The sequence below is a fragment of the Lepidochelys kempii genome, chromosome 2 (assembly GCF_965140265.1).
Source record: "Lepidochelys kempii isolate rLepKem1 chromosome 2, rLepKem1.hap2, whole genome shotgun sequence".
NCBI lineage: Eukaryota > Metazoa > Chordata > Testudines > Cheloniidae > Lepidochelys > Lepidochelys kempii.
The window spans coordinates 142,266,119-142,286,186 of record NC_133257.1 but is presented as its reverse complement, the minus strand read 5'-3'; the positions used below and the strand labels follow the sequence as shown (position 1 = coordinate 142,286,186).

Below are 20,068 nucleotides of genomic sequence, written 5' to 3'. Positions count from 1 at the left end.
GTACATAATTTGAGGTCTGTGTATGAAAACAGCTATGTATTATTATTGCTTCTGACTTTTAGAGAAAGTAAAACATTAACCGTTTGAGTTCCAGCTGAGCACAAAAAGATACGAACATAAGCAGATGTGGCACTTTCTTGACTCTTTGACACAAATGTTTAACACAGGGCACGGAGCTGGTATTTTCATACAGATGATTTTTGGCTAGGATAATGACTCTTAAATAAAATATTTTATTTACTTAAGTGTTCCATCTGTATTGGTTGTGTTTAGCTAATTGTCAAGAGCATCTAGAGTTGGGGTAGGCTTTGTGTCTGCTCTTATAAATAGAAATAACATGTTTTTCAGTTCAGAAAATCTCCCACAGCTATGTTAACTCAGGAGAAATCAGGTGATAGGATTATGGAACAAGAGGCAGAATTTATTCTGCTCTTCTGTAGCTCCTGAAACCTATATTGCTTCTAATTAGGTAGAACTTGTGTCCACTTGATCAAGTATACCTTTCAGCTTTTGTCACTTTAAAGCAGTGGGGTTTTTTTTAATTTGTTTTTTAGTTCCACTAAAATGCTGAGAACAATAATTTAGTAGGGTCAGGGCTAGTATCCCAAATGACACATCCTTGGTTAGACCCCAGACCTTCCTGTCTTCTGTTTACTTTGCATAAAACTTCTACAACTACTCTCAGCTTCCAGTGCCAAGTTGAGAGACAGCTGTCTGGGAGCATCAGCTTATGTCCTTAGATGACCCCATGCGTTGCTGTTTTAGCAGTACAAATATCTTCACATCCAGTGTGCTCATGCATGCGTCCTCCACAGTTGTGTGTTTGTATATACTTGTTAATTCCAGAACCTTTCAATCTTTTGTTTTTGTGTGGTAGAGATTTTTATCAGTTTTTCACAGTGGCAGGGTGTTCAGGAAGAAGATGCAGAATTCTGTTCTGCTTTTCTGGAGATCATAGGATCTTTATTTTGCCAAGTTCAAAATATGTCTTGTGTATTTTTCAGTTTATTTTCATTTTAAATTGGCATGGTTTTATTTTACTATATGGCATCATCCTTGACCATAATGCTATATTTTCCATTATTTTTTATTCTTAATTTATTTTGATATTAAATATGTGAGAAACTTTAAGCAAAATGATAAGTTTCTTGTTTTGGCCCGCAGACATATGTAGGGTGTGTCGGTCTGAAGGAACACCTGAGAAACCCCTCTATCATCCGTGCGTGTGTACTGGCAGTATTAAATTTATTCATCAAGAATGGTAAGTTTAAATTTTTTAAACAAAACACAAACGTTTTCTAAAAGGGATACGTGTTAGGTCTTCAGAATAACTAGTATGTAAGCAGAAAAGTTAGTTTGTGGAAAAATTATATTTAAATGTAAACTTTTGGATGGTTCTTACAGGTTAGCTCACATTGCCTGCTTTCTGTCTCTGTAGAGTAAAGAGCATGTGAAAACCAAAGTATGTGCACCTACATGTTGTAACAATCATTCCTGCTTACGAATACAGTAGTATTTTACTGGTAGTCTTTTATAAACTGTGCGCATCAGGAAGACGGCTAACTAAACTTACTAAATTATTAGTATATCTTTCTGCACCTTTATGGATATGAATTAGAGTGTAAAGGTCTAACACCCAAGGGTAAATATTATATTTAAACTTTTAAAAATCTTATAATAATGCAATGTTATGATTGCACAGTTAATCATGAAAATGCCAAAGTTAAAGCTGCCCCCCAGTGCGATTGTATTATGATAGTGGTTAATTACACAATCGCTTACTATTTCAATCTTAGATATGCAAGTGTACTTTGTACAAACAATCCTCAGAGGGAGAAAAAATAATTACAGGTCCACATTAATAGAGGTGCATGTGCCTTGTGTGTGTTAGCTTTTTGGATAGTAGTGTCTATAAGATTTGAGCTAATGCACAGCCGAGGAGGGCACATCATCAGTAGCACAAACACATCTGCTTGAAGAGTCACAATTACCAGTGGTAGCCCACCCTCTTTTTCCATTCTTGCATACCAATTTCATTTTCATAGTGGGCCAATCTATCTGTATTGATTTAACAGGCTTAATATATTTGATAAATTCATAAATACAATTATTAGCTTTTCAACTGCAATTTTTTTAGACTTGAACTTTTCACAAGTATCAGGAAATCAATTGTTTGGATGTCTTAAATTTTTAAGTGCAGACACATTTTAGCCCTGTGTTTGTGTTTCTTTGCAGCTTAGTTCAGTGGCTGAAACACAGCAGAAAAGAATACTGTGAATTATGTAAGCACAGATTTGCTTTCACACCAAGTAAGTATGTAACACCTTTTCTAGCTTTTTCAACACTTTTGTTTCCTTATTTTCTTATTTGTGATATTTAGAGTAGTGATTGGCCTTTTTAATTTTTTTTTTATTTCTAAGTGTATCTGTGTTGATAGTTTTGGACTATGTCTCTTATTCTTGTTTGACCCACAGCTCTTTTGAGTAGATCACAATATAGGCTTTAAAAAAGTTTTTTCTTTGTAGCAAATAATACTGAATTTTTTTTCATCCACCTAGTTTCAAAGAGAGAATATTCAGTATCTTTTTGTTGATGCCCCCAATTCCAGTTCATGGACGGTCAGCTAAGTTTAAATAAATTAATGCATACAGTTCATTTTCAGTTGCAGTGTATTAAGCAGGAGTAAAGTTCTGAGGAATCTGGAAGTTTTAGACTGCTAAAATGAGGTGAACCAAACCTGTAATCTATAACTGACAAACTTTTTTCAATTGCCTTTGAAGTATCTATCTGTAAGAACATTACTTGGTAAGATACTAAGTCAATTCTGCTAACTTCTTCCTAGCAACACAATCGACACTAGCAATGTGAGTTGATTAATGTACCTTAATGTTCTCCATTCATTCTACTGCCGCTTCAGTCAAGATTGAGTAGCTACCACAAATAATTGTTTATCATGTTAGGTTCAGCTAACGAAAATCAAAGTTAAGCAATTCAGTTAATTTTTGAAAACCATAGACTCAAGAGCTGACCTGCTCTGTATGCAGTTTCTGATGGGATGCAGTGTTCTGTTCTACTGGGTGACAAGAAAACTAACATTGGACAAGGTGTCAAATAAGTAAGGCCCCTGACCTGTGTGGCACATTAGGCCCCAATCATTCCGCATTGCCCCCTCATTGCCTGTCGGATCAGTACAATACTCCTTGTGTTTTTTATTTTGATTCAGTTTACAGTAGAACCTCAGAGTTACGAACACCAGAGTTACGAACTGACGTCAATCACACCCCACATTTGGAACCAGAAGTACACAATCAGGCAGCAGCAGAGACCAAAAAAAAAAAGCAAATTACAGTACAATACTGTGTTAACTGTAGACTACTAAAAAAAAATACTTCTGTGTACTAAAGTTTCAAAGCTGTATTAAGTCAATGTTCAGTTGTAAACTTTTGAAAGAACATTTTGTTCAGAGTTACAAACAACCTCCATTCCTGAGGTGTATGTAACTGTGAGGTTCTACTGCACTTTATGCTGCTGCTCCCAGATTCTAAGATTTAAATGTACTGCATGAAGAGACTTTTTTTTTTTTGAACTAATGAGTCCCTGCATTCTAGGAACTGGCTGGGATGGGGAGGGAAACTGGCAGTTTCAATAGTTGGAGTTTTTTGTTATCCAGGAGGCAGTTTGGCTCTTGCTGCTGGAGGACAGGTGATGCATCTTTTTTTTCCCCCCTCACCCTCTGGATTCAGTTTCCTCTATCTCCAACCATCTAGGGGTTGGTTATAACTAGGGGTTATTCTCCGTTCCAGGAGCCCTTTATACCAACTAGCTGTCACCTTGTAACACCTACCCCAAAATCTGTCAAAGCAACCATAACAATGTAAAAGCGCATTAAACTGATGCTACTACTAACATGATCAGAAATTAAATAGCTAATGTTGACAGTTTGGGGTTAACACCAAACAGATGAGTGGAGCATTTAGCATCTTTCAGAGTTAGTGTTTCAGACTGGTTGGTAGACTGTGACATATGTTATTGAATTGGTTATACTTGCTTCTTGATTATACTTCTAGCTTGCAAGGGTTCCCTCTTAAACCTTAAAAAATGAGGCCGATAAAAATTATTTTAAAAAAATCAGTTTATTTAAATAGTTTTATTTTTTTTTAAATAAATTTTCTTAAAATTAAATTTGAAATTAGGACAACCTATGCTCAGGCCTTAACTTATTATAATTTATTAACATAATTTAAGTTAAATACAAAATAAAATATTACAGTGCATGTTTGCTGTCAAGTTTTAAGGAAAGTCAGACTACAGAGCTGGTGGAAGTCACGAACTAAGCAGTTTATTGCAATGGGACCAGCTTTTAATAGCAGTAGCCTCTTCTGTATGTGCAGAGAGAATATTTTCTTCATTTCATTTTCTTCAGCTAGTTCTGTTCAATAGCTAGTTGAGAAAACAATTAGGAGTTAAAAAAGTAGGGATGCTTGTTTTACAATCTCTGAATAAACACTGAGTGTAAGAAGATGAGATGTACTCATGCTAAAATCTTGTAGAACATGGTGACCAGAAACAATCAGGTAAATTCATTAACTACAGATATTTCCTTTATTTAAGAAATCAGTTAGTTTTAAATGCAAAACATGTTTTGATAAACTTTGACTAACTTTTTTCTTGTGTATTCAGCATTTTTAATATAGTTTTATTTAATAAAAAAAATTAAAATGCTGTTTTTGTGTATTTTAATTGAATTTGAATGTCCATCCAAACAGACCTTGACACAAATCACAACTAAATCATTAATCATCTGGTAAATAAGAAATGCATCATTCATCATTTTCTAGTATAATAAAAATTAGGAATCTGAATAAAGAAGTTAAACTATATAGTTGCACAAATAAATGTGTATATAATCCTCTGGTTACACTAAATTTGGTCCTACTTTTTGCTAAAGGCTATTTTTAGTTGCAACAGAAAATCCACCTTGATTCTGGGGTACAACTGTGTGGTATTCTAAGAGCAATCCATAATTTTGCAGCAATCAAAAGGCCAACTAATCGAATTTTACATGGGGCTCTGTTAATAACTGTTCCTTAAAATATATCTGCAAAACAATGGAAGTATGAGCAATACAGCACTTACTTCTAAAGAAGGCAGGGGGCATTTAAACACAGATATGAAAGGTGAAGAGAAAGTTTGAATGCTTGTGCACATATGTATTCCAGTTAGGGTGTGTGCGCATCTAGTGCATTTGAGTCAAAGATGATTGGTCAGCAGTACCCACTGGGGTGATTCCTGTACCCTGAGTGTCCTCGTGCCTCCAGTTGATTGCATAAAGGGTGGGGCCACCCTGACCCTTCTCAAGTTCTTCTCATCATCTACTGCTCTTTGTCATTCAGCACTTATTAGCACTCATATATAATTAGCTTAGTTTACGTAGCAGTTAGTGATAGGCTTTTTTAAAATAGTGTTTCCTTTTCTCTCTGAGTTTTTGAGGTAAGTCTCTTCTCTATTTCCTTGGGTGGTATTCCTGTACTACTACTGCTGCTGCTGAAGTTGTTAGTCAGAAAATCCCCAGGTTTTAAAAAACATCTGTTCTCTCAGGCTGTTATGCCGCTAAATGATGGATGTACAATGGTTCCTGTTTTGTTTAGAAGGCCGCTCTCCAGAAGAACAAAGAACCTGCCCCCTGAACACCTCCTGCACCCCAACCTCCTGCCACACCCTTCCTGCACCCGGACCCCCTGCCCTGAGCCCCCTGCTGCACCCTGCACCCCTCCTGCATCCCCTGGGGGCAGGGAGGGGGCGAAGTTGGGGTGGGGATTTCGGGGAAGGGGTTGGAATGGGGTCATGGAAGAGGTGGGGCAGGGGAGGGGCCTCATGGAAGAGGTGGAGTGGGAGCAGGGCCGGGGCAGTGGGGGAGTCGGGGGTCAGTCATGCGGCCCTCAGGCCAATGTATTAGTCCTCATGTGGCCCTCATGGTCATTTGAGACCCCTGACCTAGGCAATATGATCCAGCTTGGGAAAGACACAAATTTCCTAAGCTTCTGCCACACTTGACCTCTCATCAGCATTTGCAAACCTCAAAGCAGCAGAGTTAACTACTTACTCAGGAGCAGAATTCATGTTGTACCAGATCTTCCCAACCTGTCTCCTCCCTTTGGGAATTAGTAGTACCACTTCCAAGGTGTCTGGAATGCCATCACCTCAGATTATTGGGTTCTAGACATTGTGGAATTTGGGATTAACCATTCCCTTTCAGTCCCCCATTCACCTTTCCACTCCCTGTTCAGGGACCCTTATGAGATTGTACAATCTCTTCTTGATCTTGGAGTTATAGAGCAGGTCTTTCCACAGCATAGGAGAAGTGTTTCTTATTCTTATAATTTTCTCATCCCTAAAAAGAAAAAATCTAAGGCCTATCCTAGACCTAAGAGACCTGAACACCTTCATCAAAACGATGATGTTCAGGACAGTATTCCTTCTCTCAATTTGAATGACTGGTATGATACTCTTGATCTACAGAGTGCCTGTTTTTGAGTGTCTATCCAGCCCAGCCACAGGATATATCCTAGGTTTTCGGTGTGGGGATCGCCACTATCCATATACAGTACTTCTGTTCAGCCTCTCATCAACCCCCAGAAGTTTTTGTAAAGCTTATGGCAGTGGCTTACCAAAGGGTATCCAGGTATTCCTGTATCTGGATAATTGACAAATCTGTTGTCACTAAAGGCAAAAAGTCACAGATAGCATCCATCAGTTCCTGGCGCTACTCGGTTGAGTCTGGGAAATAAACATAGACAAATTGATAATGTGTCTAATTTAGAGAATTGAGTTTATTGGGGCCATTCTTGACTCAACATCTGCAATCACATATCTACCTCAGGGAATGTTCCAGTCCATTTTAACCCTGTGCACCAGTCTGTGGTCTCTCTCGAGAACAACAGCGAGATTCTGTCTCAAGCTGCTGGGACACATGATATCCTGCACACATGACTGAGCTTGCCAGAGTTCTTTGCATGCACTAGTTGAATTTACACCGCCAATGGACAGCCCTGTTTGAGAATTGCCTAACTTGGAATATATATGTATACAACCACTTGAATAAACAATTACTTACCTCTACAATAACTGGTACGTCAAGATGTACCATGTACATATATATATTCCATGACTCACCCTCCATCCCTGCTACTCTGAGTATGATATCAACTAGGATTCTGGTATGAAGGAAAGGGGGGGAAGGGAGGGTGGCCAGCCCTGTCCTTCATGCCCTTCATTGGAGGCACCGAGAGCACATAAAGTGCATGAACTCCCCTGATGGGTACTGCTGACCAAAAGTATCTGGCTCAAGTGCACTGGACAGACACACATGAAGTGGAATATAATTGTGCACCACACATCTCAAAGAACCACAGTTTCTATATATTAACAATTTAGTTCACTTAAAAGCCCAGTAAAAAGGGGGAGCAATCCCAAATCAATTAGAAAACATACATCTAGATCTAAAAATATGTACATAAGCATGTGTTAAGGGGAATGGAAATACTTTTTACCTGTCAAGGCTTAAGTTTCAGTCCTTGGGTCTCTCTCTTCTATAACATCTGGTGACCTCAGTTAACACTGAACTGTGCAGGAAACTGTGTTCTTTACACTCCTTTAGGTGTGAATGAAATTATTATTTGTAAGTGGGACAGGAACAGAACCCTCAGGTCTTGGCAGAATGAGTTGATTTCAGCAGTTGTGTATTAAAGTAATTGGCCACAACTTGAAAATCAGGTCACTTAAATACATGTTTGAAAACAAATTCAGAAGAGTAGTCTACACTACGAAGTCTACACTACTTCTGACCACACTACGAAGTCAGAAGTCTACACTACGAAATTAGGTTGTTTTTATAGAAGTCGATTTTTAGAAATCGATTTTATACAGTTGATTGTGTATGTCCTCACTAAGCACATTAAGTCAGCGGAGTGCGTCCTCAATACCCTGGCTAGCATCGACTTATGGAGCGGTACACTATGGGTAGCTATCCCACAGTTCCCGCAGTCTCCGCTGCTCATTGGAATTTTGGGGTAAGCTCCCAATGCCTGATGGGGGAAAAAACATTGTCGCGGGTGGTTTTGGGTACATGTCGTTAGTCGCTCCTCCCTCTCTCCATCAAAGCAATGGCGCCTTTTTTCCTGGGTTACCCGTGCAGACACCATACCAAGGCAAGCATGGAGCCCGCTCAGCTCACCGCTGCTTTTGCGAGCATTGTAAACACCTCATGCATTATCTTGGAGTATGTGCAGAACTGGGCTAAGAGACGCCAGCACGATGACGATTGTGATGAGACATGGACACAAACTTTCCTGAAAGCATGGGCTGTGGCAATTGGGACATCATGGCGGCAGTGGGGCTGGTTGATACACTGGAACGCTGATTCTGGGCCCGGCAAACAAGCACAGACTGGTGGAACCACATAGTGTTGCAGGCATGGGATGATTCCCAGTGGCTGCGAAACTTTCACATGCGTAAGGCTACTTTCCTCGAACTTTGTGAGTTGCTTTCCCCCCCCCCCCCCCCCGAAGCACAGGAATAACAAGATGAGAGCTGCCCTGACAGTTGAGAAGCGAGTGGCGATAGCCCTGTGGAAGCTTGCAACGCCTGATGGCTACCGGTCAGTCGGGAATCAGTATGGAGTGGGCAGGTCTACTGTGGGGATTATTGTGATCCAAATAGCCAGTGCAATCACTGACATTCTGTTGTCAAGGGTAATGAGTCTGGGAAATGTGCAGGTCATAGTGGATGGCTTTGCTGCAATGGGTTTCCCTAACTGTGGTGGGGCGATAGACGGAACGCATATCCCTATCTTGGCACCTGACCATCTTGGCAGCCAGTACATAAACCTCAAGGGGTACTTCTTATTGGTGCTGCAAGCACTGGTGGAACACAAGGGACGTTTCACCAACATCAACGTGGGGTGGCCGGGAAAGGTGCATGCCGCTCTCATCTTCAGGAACTCCGGGCTGTTTGAGCAGCTGCAAGAAGGGACTTACTTACCAGACCAGAAAATTACCGTTGGGGATGTTGAAATGCTAATAGTTATCCTTGGGGACCCAGCTTACCCCTTACTCCCTTGGCTCATGAAGCCGTACACAGGCAGCCTGGACAGTAGTAAGGAGCAGTTCAACTATAGGCTGAGCAAATGCAGAATGGTAGTAGAATGTGCCTTTGGACATTTGAAAGCTTGCTGGCGCTGTTTGCTGACTAGGTTAGACCTCAGCGCAGCCAACATTTCCATTGTTATTGCTGCTTGCTGTGTGCTTCATAATATCTGTGAGAGTAAGGGAGAGACATTTATGGCGGGTGGAAGGTTGAGGTAAATCGCCTGGTGGCCGATTTTCAGCAGCCAGACACCAGGGCAATTAGAAGAGCACAGATAGGCACGCTGCGCATCAGAAAGGCTTTGAAAACCAGTTTCATGACTGGTCAGGCTATGGTGTGACAGTTGTGTGTGTTTCTCGTTGCTGCAAACCCTCCCCCTTTGTTGATTTTAATTCCCTGTAAGCCAACCACCCTTCCCCCTTCGATCACAGCTGGCAAAGGAAAAAAGTAACTATTGTTTTGAAACCATGCATTCTTTCTTTATTAATTAAAAAAAAAAAAGTGAGATAACTGACAAGGTAGCCTGGGTGGGGTGGAGTGCAGGAGGAGGGAAGGACAAGGGCACACTGCTTATTGTAGCCACACTACAAATCAAAACTGCTTGAATGACAGCCTTCTGTTGCTTGGGCCATCCTCTGGAGTGGAGTGGCTGGGTGCCCAGAGCCTTCCCCCCACCGCGTTTTTGGGCGTCTGAGTGAGGAGGATATGGAACTTGGGGAGGAGGACAGGCAGTTATACAATGGATTCAGCGGGGGTCTGTGCTCTTGTTGGCTTTTCTAGAGCTCCAACAGACGCTTCATCATGTCTGTTTGCTCCTCCATTAGCCTCAGCATCACCTCCTGCCTCTGCTCTTCGTGCTCACTTAATGCTTTCCTGGATTCTGCCACTGAATGCCTCCATGCATTCAGCTGTGCTCTATCAGTGCAGGAGGACTGCATGAGCTTGGAAAACATGTCAGCGTGAGTGCGGGTTTTTGTTTTGTTTTGGTTTTGGTTTTTTTTTCCTTCTAATCTGCGATAACCTCAGGGACAGAGATGACAGGGGGAGCATAGAAACATTTGCACCTGCAGGGGGATAAAAAGGGAGAGTAAAATTTAAGATGATACATTTCTGAGAACAAAAGGGAGACTCTTTCACAGTGAATCAAGCAATTCACAGCAGACAGCACACGTGCTTTAGGTACAAGGTCTCATTTTGCCTTTTATGTTGAGCGCCTGCCAGTATGGTGACACATCACACATGGCTGAGCAACAGAATTTGGTTTCCAGGCAGCCATGGTAAGCCTTTTGGTACGCGGGGTTGGCTTCTTACGCCTTCATAACATGTGGGAATGGTTTCAAACTGCAGCACCATCCTTTCCCATAGCAAGCAACGCTGGTTGGGTTTGCCATTTGAAAGGAGGGGCTTTGGTTTTTGGGTGGGTGTGCAGTACACTTCTTCTCCCGCTCCACCACATAGCTATTCTCTGGGATGATCCCTTCATCCATCCACCCGCTGTGTGGCTATTCTCCAGGATGATCCCTTTTAGCCAAGCGCAAACAACCCAGCATGAATGGGGTCCTTTTACTGTTCCCTTACAAAAATTCCCCTATTTCAACCAGGTGACCATGAATGATATCACTCTCCTAAGGCTAACACAGAAAGATAAAGACCGAATGTTGCTTTAATGCGACCAAAACACAGGACCATTCGCTGCCATGCTTTGTGCTGCAATGATTCCAGAGTACTTGCTACTGGCTTGGCGTGGTAAAGTGTCCTACTGTGGAGGACGAAATAAGGCAGCCCTCCCCAGAAACCTTCTGCAAAGGCTTTCAGAATACCTCCAGGACAGCTTCATGTGTATGTCCCTGGAGGATTCCAGCTCCATCCCCAGACACGTTAATAGAATTTTCCAGTAGCTTTACTGGCTGCGAATGCATTCCAATTCTTCAGGGCAAATCAAACATTAAGCACTATTGCTTTTAAACCCTGTACTGTAGTTACAGATGTGCACTCACCAGAGGTGCCTTCTCCGCCTTCGGGGTCGGGGATCCCGCCTTGGGAGGGTATTGGTTCCAGGGTGATGAAAAGGTCCTGACTGACGGGGAGAACAGATTCACCGCTTGCCTGCTGTGCATGCTTCTCTTCCTCATCCACAAAATCCTCCTCCCTGTTGCATGAGACTCCCCCCTTGCAGATGTCCATGGAGGGGGGGTAGTGGTATGGTCCCCCCCAGAATGCCATGCAGCTGATCATAGAAGTGGCATGTATGGGGCTCTGACACGGAGCAACCATTTGCCTCCTTTGTCTTTTGGAAGGCTTGCCCGAGCTCCTTAACTTTCACTTGGCACTGCTGTGTGTCCCTGTTGTAGCCTCCACCATGCCCTGTGCGATTTTGGCATATATATTATCATTTCTTCTTTTTGATTGGAGTTCAGCCTGCACAGATTCTTCTCCCCATACAGCAATCGGATCCAGTGTCTCCTTTTCGGTCCATGCTGGAGCTCGTTTGTGATTCTGGGGGGACTGCATGGTCACCTGTGCTGCTGAGCTCGCCATGCTGACCAAACAGGAAATGAAATTCAAAATTTCCTGGGGCTTTTCTTGTGTATCTGGCTAGTGTATCGGAGTTGAAAGGACTGTCCAGAGCGGTGACATTGGAGCACTCTGGGATAGCTCCCGGTGGCCAATACCGTCTAATTGCATCTGCACTACCCCAAATTTGACCCAGCAAGGTCGACTTTAGCACTACTCCCCTCACCAGAGAGGAGTACAGAAGTTGATTTTAAGAGCCCTTTAGTTTGACGGAACGGGGTTGGTTGTGTAGATGCATTTATTTTAAAATCGACCTAATGCGGCTAAATTTGACCTAACCCCATAGTGTAGACCAGGGCTTAGTGTAATTCTAGACATCCATTTTTTAAAAATTGCTCTTAGTTGTGGTTATTCAGTCTACGTGTTGACTGAACAATAATTGTAAACATAATTTGAAATTTTTTTCATTATTTCTGTAAAAAGCCTTTCAGTTCGCTTTTAGCTAACTGTTCTTTCTTCTCTTTGGGTTTCCGAAGACCAACTGTTCCACACTCCCCCACTTGCCTCCATGTAATACCCTAGCATGCACTCTAACATCACACCAAAGAGTCATGAGTACTGGAGCTTGCCTACTGAAAGAGAGAACTTTATTTCCCACTATTGTATAATTTTTAAAATCTTTCACTATTTCTACCTGACATCCTGTGGGATGTGAACTAAGAGCATTAAAAACTAGGGCTATCAAGTGTTAATTTAAAAATTAATCATGATTAATCGTGCGTTTAAAACAACTAATTGTGATTAATCACTTTGTTAAACAGTAATAGAATACCATTTATTTAAATATTTGTGGATATTTTCTACATTTTCAAATATATTTCAATTAAAACAGAATACAAAGTATACGGTGCTCACTTTATATTTATTTTTTATTGCTAATATTTGCACTGTAAAAACAAAATAGTATTTCAATTCACCTAATGCAAGTACTGTAGTGCAAACTCTTAATCATTAAAGTTGAGCTTACATTTGTAGAATTATGTACAAGAATAACTGCAGTCAAAAATCAAACAATGTAAAACTTTAGATCCTACAAGTCTACTCAGTCCTACTTCTTGGTCAGTCAATCGGTCAGAAAAACAAGTTTGTTTACACTTGCAGGAGATAGTGCTGCTCGCTTCATGTTTACAGTGTCACCTGAAAGTGAGAACAGGCGTTCACATGGCACCGTTGTAGCCAGTGTTGCAAGATATTTATGTACCAGATATGCTAAACATTCATACGCCCCTTCATGCTTCAACCACTGTTCCAGAGGACATGCTTCCATGCTGAGGACTGGTTCTGCTCGATAACGATCCAAAGCAAATATGTGTTCATTTTCATCATCTAAATCAGAAGTTACCAAGAGAAGGTTGATTTTCTTTTTTGGTGGTTTGGGTTCTGTAGTTTCTGTATCAGAGTATTGCTCTTTTACGACTTCTGAAAATATGCTTCACACCTCGTCCCCCTCAGATTTTGGAAGGCACTTCAGATTCTTACACGTTGGGTCGAGTGCTGTAGCTATCTTTAGAAATCTCAGATTGGTACGTTCTTTGCATTTTGTCAAATCTGCAGTGAAAGTATTCTTAAAATGAACCATGTGCTGGGTCATATCCGAGACTGAGTGGACTTGTGGGATCTAAAGTTTTACATTGTTTTGTTTTGAGTGTAGTTATGTAACAAAAAATCTACATTTGTAAGTTGCACTTTCACGATAAAGAGATTGCTTTACAGTAGTTGAATGAGGTGAATTGAAAAATACTACTTATTTTGTTTATAATTTTTACAGTGCAAATATTTGTAATAAAAATAATATAAAGTTAGCAATGTATACTTCATATTCTGTGTTGTAATTGAAATCAATATATTAGAAAATGTAGAAAAACATCCAAGAATATTTAATAAATTTCTATTGGTATTTCTATTATTGTTTGACAGTGTGATTAAAACTGCAATTAATCGTGATTAATTTTTTTAATCACGATTAATTTTTTTTTAGTTAATTGTGTGAGTTAACTGTGATTAATTGACAGCCCTAATGAAAACATAAGTATGAAAAATGCATGATACCAAGGGTGTAGGGTGGTAGAAATAGGTTTGTCTGGTCTTCGGATGGACAGTTTTATATAAAGCAAAAATAACTTGCTCACTTTCCCGTCCAACACATTCTGCAATGCTGATGAATGGTGGGTGTGGCATTGCCAGCTGAATGAATACTGGGCTATTAAATGGAAGGAAGCCAGTAACGGGGTATCACCTCTTCAATCCCCAAAAGACTAACTTGTAAGTTAAATAACATGTTCTGAAATATGCCCTTGCCTTGTGTGAATTAAAAAATCAAGATGTCTTTGTACCTTAACCTGAGTAGTGTTTATATTGTTGTAATCCTTATTCTTTCTCACTCATTCCCTTCCGGCTGTTTGTCAACGTTCATTCGTATGTTCACTGTCTTGGTTTATTGAAGTGACAGTTAAAAATGTGAATGAATTGGCTCATTTAACTAGTTATTCTCAAGCAGTCAGAACAAATTCAATGACCATTGAAACAGAACATTGCACTATATTATTTTAGTCCACCATTGTCATGTTATTTTACAAAAAGAGCCATGATGAGAGAGCGCTGTTTACTTGCTTCGAAAGAAGATTCTGATTGTTTCTGCAGCGGTTGTCATAAGGTGGGGTAAGATCCTGGATCTGCTACTAAACAGCATTTTTTAGCAATTTACTAAGAATCAAGTAATAAACAGTTACATGATTTAGGGCACTTACATACTCTTCAGAACTACTTTTTGCAAATTGGAACACTTACCATTGCGTATATACTCATTAAAAAAAAAAAAAGCTTCTCAGACATGTATACTTGCAAGTTAGGTCAGGTCTGCTGTATTTTAAACTTGTAAAAGTTAAATCTGAAACTATTCAATTTTGGTAGTAGTGTGCCTAAATTTTTATTGAGGTGTATCAGAACAGCAGGTGATCATGTACTCTGTATATGGTCTTGTACTGACCATAGTATCTGGGAACTTTCCAGTTAAGTGGCATGATTAATGCTGTCATATATGGTTTATTCTTTGTCTCACCTTCTCCCAAGGGGAAAATTGTGTGCTCAGTGCATAATTTGCATTGGATCATAATTGTTTCACTACTTAAGTAGAGAGGGGGATGAGGCAAAGTCTAAGCGTTTACTCTGGATTATATCCTGATAAATTTGGTATGAGTTGTGGCTTTCAAATTTATCTTGTAATTTAGCCAAGTACCCAGGATATTGTCCATATTGTTATCCTTTGTTGTGTTGCTTTGTAACAATGTAAGTTGCATTAAGTATGTTTTTGGTGAAAACTGGGATAATTAGAGGATATCTTCTAAAATAGTTAACTTCAATATATAAATTCGTGATAATCTGACTTGAAATCATTATGGTGAGCTGAAATGTAACTCACGTCACAACATCCTGCTTAACGTCTAGAGTTTTCTTATCCAGTGATTGATTTGGCTAATAGCTGTAAATTCTGGATGTAGTGACATCTCAGATAAAGATGGTTTCAGTGCTGTCTTTCAGTATCTTTATTTATTTTGCGTGTGCGTAGTCGTCTGGCCAAGCGATGGCCTCTTCGGTGGCGTGATGCTGTTCTACAAGGCCACCGCTGAACCTCGTCAGCAGGCATTCATTGACCATGTGCATCATCATCTGTGTTGCGCCACAGCTGCACAAAGGGCTGTCACAAAGGCTCCAGTGATACTGGTTGGCTGCACAGAGACCTTGCCCGGTCCAGAACCTGTTCAACAGGGACCACTAGCGATGGGGCAGGTCAAAACCAGGCAGGCAAATTGTGGGGTCGGCGGCAAGGAACTGGTTGGGGATTATAACAGATATCCATTCCTCTCGCCAGAGTGTTTCTGCCCTAACATCCTGGCATGGCGGATGAGACCATAATGGGCAACGTGATGGCAAACATGCAGCTGGTGTTTTAAAAGGTCATTGTGCAGCGGCAGACTTGGGTTGGCGCGTACTTTTTCCAGTAACTTTCCCAGTGGCAACCTCTCATCTGATATGAAGAGGAGCAATATTGCTCAGAACTGGAAGCCATGGGAGTGGAGTCGGACGCAGGGTGTCAGAGATGATGCTCATGGCGGCATGTAACTGCATATCCACCAGTTTGGTGTGTGACGATTGATTCCAAACTAGTGCGCGGTACTCCGCCACTGTCTTTCAGTGGTTTGCCAAGTCACTTTGCATGTCCTTTTTTAAAGTTTTAACTGTAGACCTGACTTGCAGGGCAATGGTGTAATGAAGTGAGCTTTTTAGAGGAAAGAGGAAATGTTAAAACTGGGCTTAACCTGGTGTGGTCCAGTTGATAACTTCTGATTTAGATTTGGTTGTCATTGACATGCTGTGTCCATGTTGTCAAGAGGTTGTAGCTTTGTTGAATTCATATCAATTTCTTGCATTTTTGATCGTTTGGTGGAGACGTTTTAGCAACAATGAAAAACGAGTGAATACTGGACGATTGATACAAAATCCTTACATCCTTTGAGCCTAACTCTGAATGTGAAAGCTGCTAGACTATTTTTACGCTTGACTGCAAACCACTCCTCACCTCAGAAGTGATAACTAATTTACTGTGCAAACCATCCAGATAATGCAGGAAAATAGAACTTCAGTGACTAATTGCATCAGGACATCATTTTTAACCAATCCATATGATCAGAATTAAAGGCTGCATATTTTATGTGAAGGTCAGAAGAGGAGGCGGTGATATGTGTTGTAAATGGTGGATTTTAGTGGATTCAGGTAATGAGAAGGTAAAACAGCTGTAGGTTGTGTGAGCAGAATGGATTGATTTAAATAAAAGTAATTTAAGTCGAGTGGAAAGCCTTGATTTAAATGATTTTAATCAACTTCTCCACTGGTACTTCTGATAATTTTCTGAAGAAAGGTGCACTCTCATTGGTTGAAACAACCATTAAAATGCTGATTTACAACTAAACAGAGCCTTTACAGTAGATTTGATATAGTGTACAGCAAAAAGATGATGTAACTATATATATACATTTATTTAAGAAGTTATATAGCTCATTATTTTCAGATTCTTATTAATTGTATGTTTTAGTATGTTAGAAAAGGGTGAATGATATATTCCTTATTTGATATATGCCATATTTATGAAGGTTGACCTCAAAAGTTAGATATTTTTTCCCCTGATTTTTCTTTATATAGAAAAACAGCCTTTAATTTAAAGTTTTTGATCGAGGTGTATGGATTCAGTAAGTTTATTTTTATTTAAATGTTTTAAGAGATTATAGTAAGTGTAGGCCTTAACATTTTTGTATTAAATTCAGTTTTCATTTTAAACCGGCTTATTTTTAAAAATAAATGTATTGTTATTTATATTACAACAACAAAATCTCCCAACTTGTGTATCTCAAATTAAAAAAAATTCTGATTTAAATTTAAAATAACTGATTTGTATCCACCCTGTGTACACTTGAGACTTGTGGAAGCCAGCCTCTGCACTCAAAATTAATGTGCCTTGTGTGTCCAAATACCTGATTTTGTGGATGTGATCAGGTACGTAGACATTCAAATAATCTTTCTTGGGTCTGAAAATTATTGTGGGAGCAAAAGGGAAGCCCGCAAAAGGTAGGGCTCAGAATTTTGACCAAAATATTTGCATGCCAGGGCATCTGTACTTTCTAGAGTTAAGTCTTGTAGATGCTCATCTTACACAGCAGATGGCATATTCAGTGTCTTGCTTAATTTTTGAAATACATTTCTTATTAATAAAGTGAAAGTTTTATTTCCTTATTGCTGTTGATAGGTTGTGTTTTGTGGCCCTGAGTGTCTAAGAAGTTTAATATAGGGAGTATGTGATTGCACTGTATAATGAAACCTGGACTTTAATGTGTTCACTTTAATAAATGTTCACATATATTAAAACGTTTAGTTGGACTCTTCCTCTGTCTAATAAACTATTGAGCAGTTGCCTGTAAGAACATACAAAAAAATCATATCAGTAAGTCAGAGCCTGACTTTTGGCTAGCTGTGAGAGATGCAGGAGCCAGATGAAGTGATTAGAACTTAAAAATTATGTAGTATGGAAAAGTTACTGAAAAGTTAGATGAAAGTTTGTGCAACTTCCCAGACAGCTGAATGGCATAACCAGTTAATTCATTTTAAAAGAAGGAAAAAATATTGGATTGGAATAGTTTTGTTGTAGGAACTGTTTTGAGTTAGTCTCTTATGGTTTTAGATCACAGGTGGGGAAACTATGGCCCGCGGGCCACATCCGGCCCACGGGACCGTCCTTCCCGGCCCTTGAGCTCCCGTCTGGGGGAGGCTAGCACCCGGCCTCTTCCCTGCTGTCCCCCCTCCCACGCAGCCATGCCGCTGTGCGGCGGCTACTCCTGCCGCTCTGAGCGGCATGGTAAGGGGGTGGGGGCATTGGATAAGGAGCAGGAGGTCCCAGGGGGTAGTCAGGGAGCAGGGGGCGGTTGGATAGGCGTGGGAGTCCCGGGGGGCCTGTCGGGGCAGGGGCGGGGCAGTCCGGGGACAGGGAGCATAGGGGTGGGGTTTCCGGGGGGGGGGCGGTTAGGGGCGGGGGTCCCGGGAGGGGGCGGTCAGGGGACAAGGAGCGGGGGGGTTGGATGGGTCAGGGGTTCTGAGGGGGGCAGTCTGGGGATAGGAAGTGGGAAGGGGCAGATAGGGGGCAGGGTCCAGGCTGTTTGGGGAGGCATAGCCTTCCCTACCCAGCCCTCCATAAAGTTGCGCAACCCTGATACGGCCCTCGGGCCAAAAAGTTTGCCCACCCCTATTTTAGATCAATATTTTTTAGTGACTGTTTTTTCTCCTTGTGCTTTTATTCCAACAGCTGATATAATCTGGAAACAGATTCCAGATGTGTACATTTTAGGTGTTGGGTATTCTCTCTGGAGGGCCCTTGAATTTGGAATTTTCTTCTCCCTTTCTTGGCAGGGCCTGAGTTTGTTGACTTTTCTGCTGGTCTGTTGCTTAATTAGCTTTTCTCTCAGGGGGTTAGGTTGAAAAGGGAAGTCTCTTGTGATAAGGGAGGGGAGTTCTATGTATTCGGGTGATACTTTGTTATAGAATTTTAAACTTTTAGTTAAAATTTAGTTTAGGCCTATGGTGTTGGGTTTGTTCTGAGGTAATCTGGCTTTACTGGTAGGGATGATGGTATTAATGCCCCAAAACAAAAACTTCTCAAACTCTGAAGTGTCTGTAAAATAGTTCTATAAAATTAAATACATGAGTTAAGGAGAACTTGTGGTTTAAGAGTTTCATTGGCACTTGCCTGTAATGGATGTATAAAGTGTGAAGAGAGAGTGAGTGTGTTCATTTATTTTTAGCTTTGTGACTGTTTGTTGCCATACATTTTTCTTAAATATAATTTAAAAGTTACACTATTGACTGCAGTACTATATTGTGCTTTTATTGCAAGCAGATATGAAAACTGTTTTATAAAAGTGATTTTCTTTTCCTCTCAGTTTATTCCCCAGATATGCCTTCACGGCTTCCAATCCAAGACATTTTTGCTGGACTGGTTACAAGTATTGGCACAGCAATACGATACTGGTTTCACTATACACTTGTGGCCTTTGCATGGTTGGGAGTTGTACCTCTTACAGCATGTAAGTGTTAAGTTTTTGCATTGAAATACTTTCATAATGATCTTATAACAAGCTTGCGAATAGCCATCAGCTTTAATACTTCTCATGTGTTATCAACTTTGTGACTTGACCACTCATTTTATTTTAGATGTTTATATTTTGCTGTATTTTAATTACTTTATCTAAGAAACTATTCAATTCATAAACCAATAGCACAGTGCAGACAATAGCTAATAGATAGGAAAACAGAACCCATGTTAAGGGAATATTAATGAAGTGGCTCTTTTACTTACTGAATTTTTCAGAGTAAGTTTTTATTTAAAATTTTAAAATAAAATGAAACTTAAATTTAAAATTAATCCTTACCCTTTTTTTAGTTCTCCTTACCTGCCCATATAAAAGATGCACATAGGTACAACTTGATGTAGTTTTCAGTCTAAACAAAGTTGTGCACATATGCTTTCCACTTTTATAGTGTGTGCAATTATATGAATCATAGAATATCAGGGTTGGAAGGGACCTCAGGAGGTCATCTAGTCCAACCCCCTGCTCAAAGCAGGACCAATCCCCAATTAAATCATCCCAGCCAGGGCTTTGTCAAGCCTGACCTTAAAAACTTCTAAGGAAGGAGGTTCCACCACCTCCTTAGGTAACGCATTCCAGTGCTTCACCACCCTCCTAGTGAAAAAGTTTTTCCTACTATCCAACCTAAATCTCCCCCACTGCAACTTGAGACCATTACTCCT

The 20,068-nt window shown here is 40.4% G+C and overlaps 1 protein-coding gene across 4 annotated transcripts in view; it reads left to right on the top strand.

The window, feature by feature from the left end:
• MARCHF6 (membrane associated ring-CH-type finger 6) overlaps positions 1–20,068 on the top strand; it is a 116,666-nt gene that overhangs the window by 12,132 nt on the left and 84,466 nt on the right. For all 4 annotated transcript variants that reach the window (XM_073332351.1, XM_073332352.1, XM_073332354.1 and 1 more), the window contains exons 2-4: positions 1,165–1,261; positions 2,236–2,309; positions 19,200–19,343. In XM_073332351.1, the coding sequence (XP_073188452.1) occupies positions 1,165–1,261; positions 2,236–2,309; positions 19,200–19,343 (315 nt within the window). The remainder of the gene's footprint in view (positions 1–1,164; positions 1,262–2,235; positions 2,310–19,199; positions 19,344–20,068) is intronic.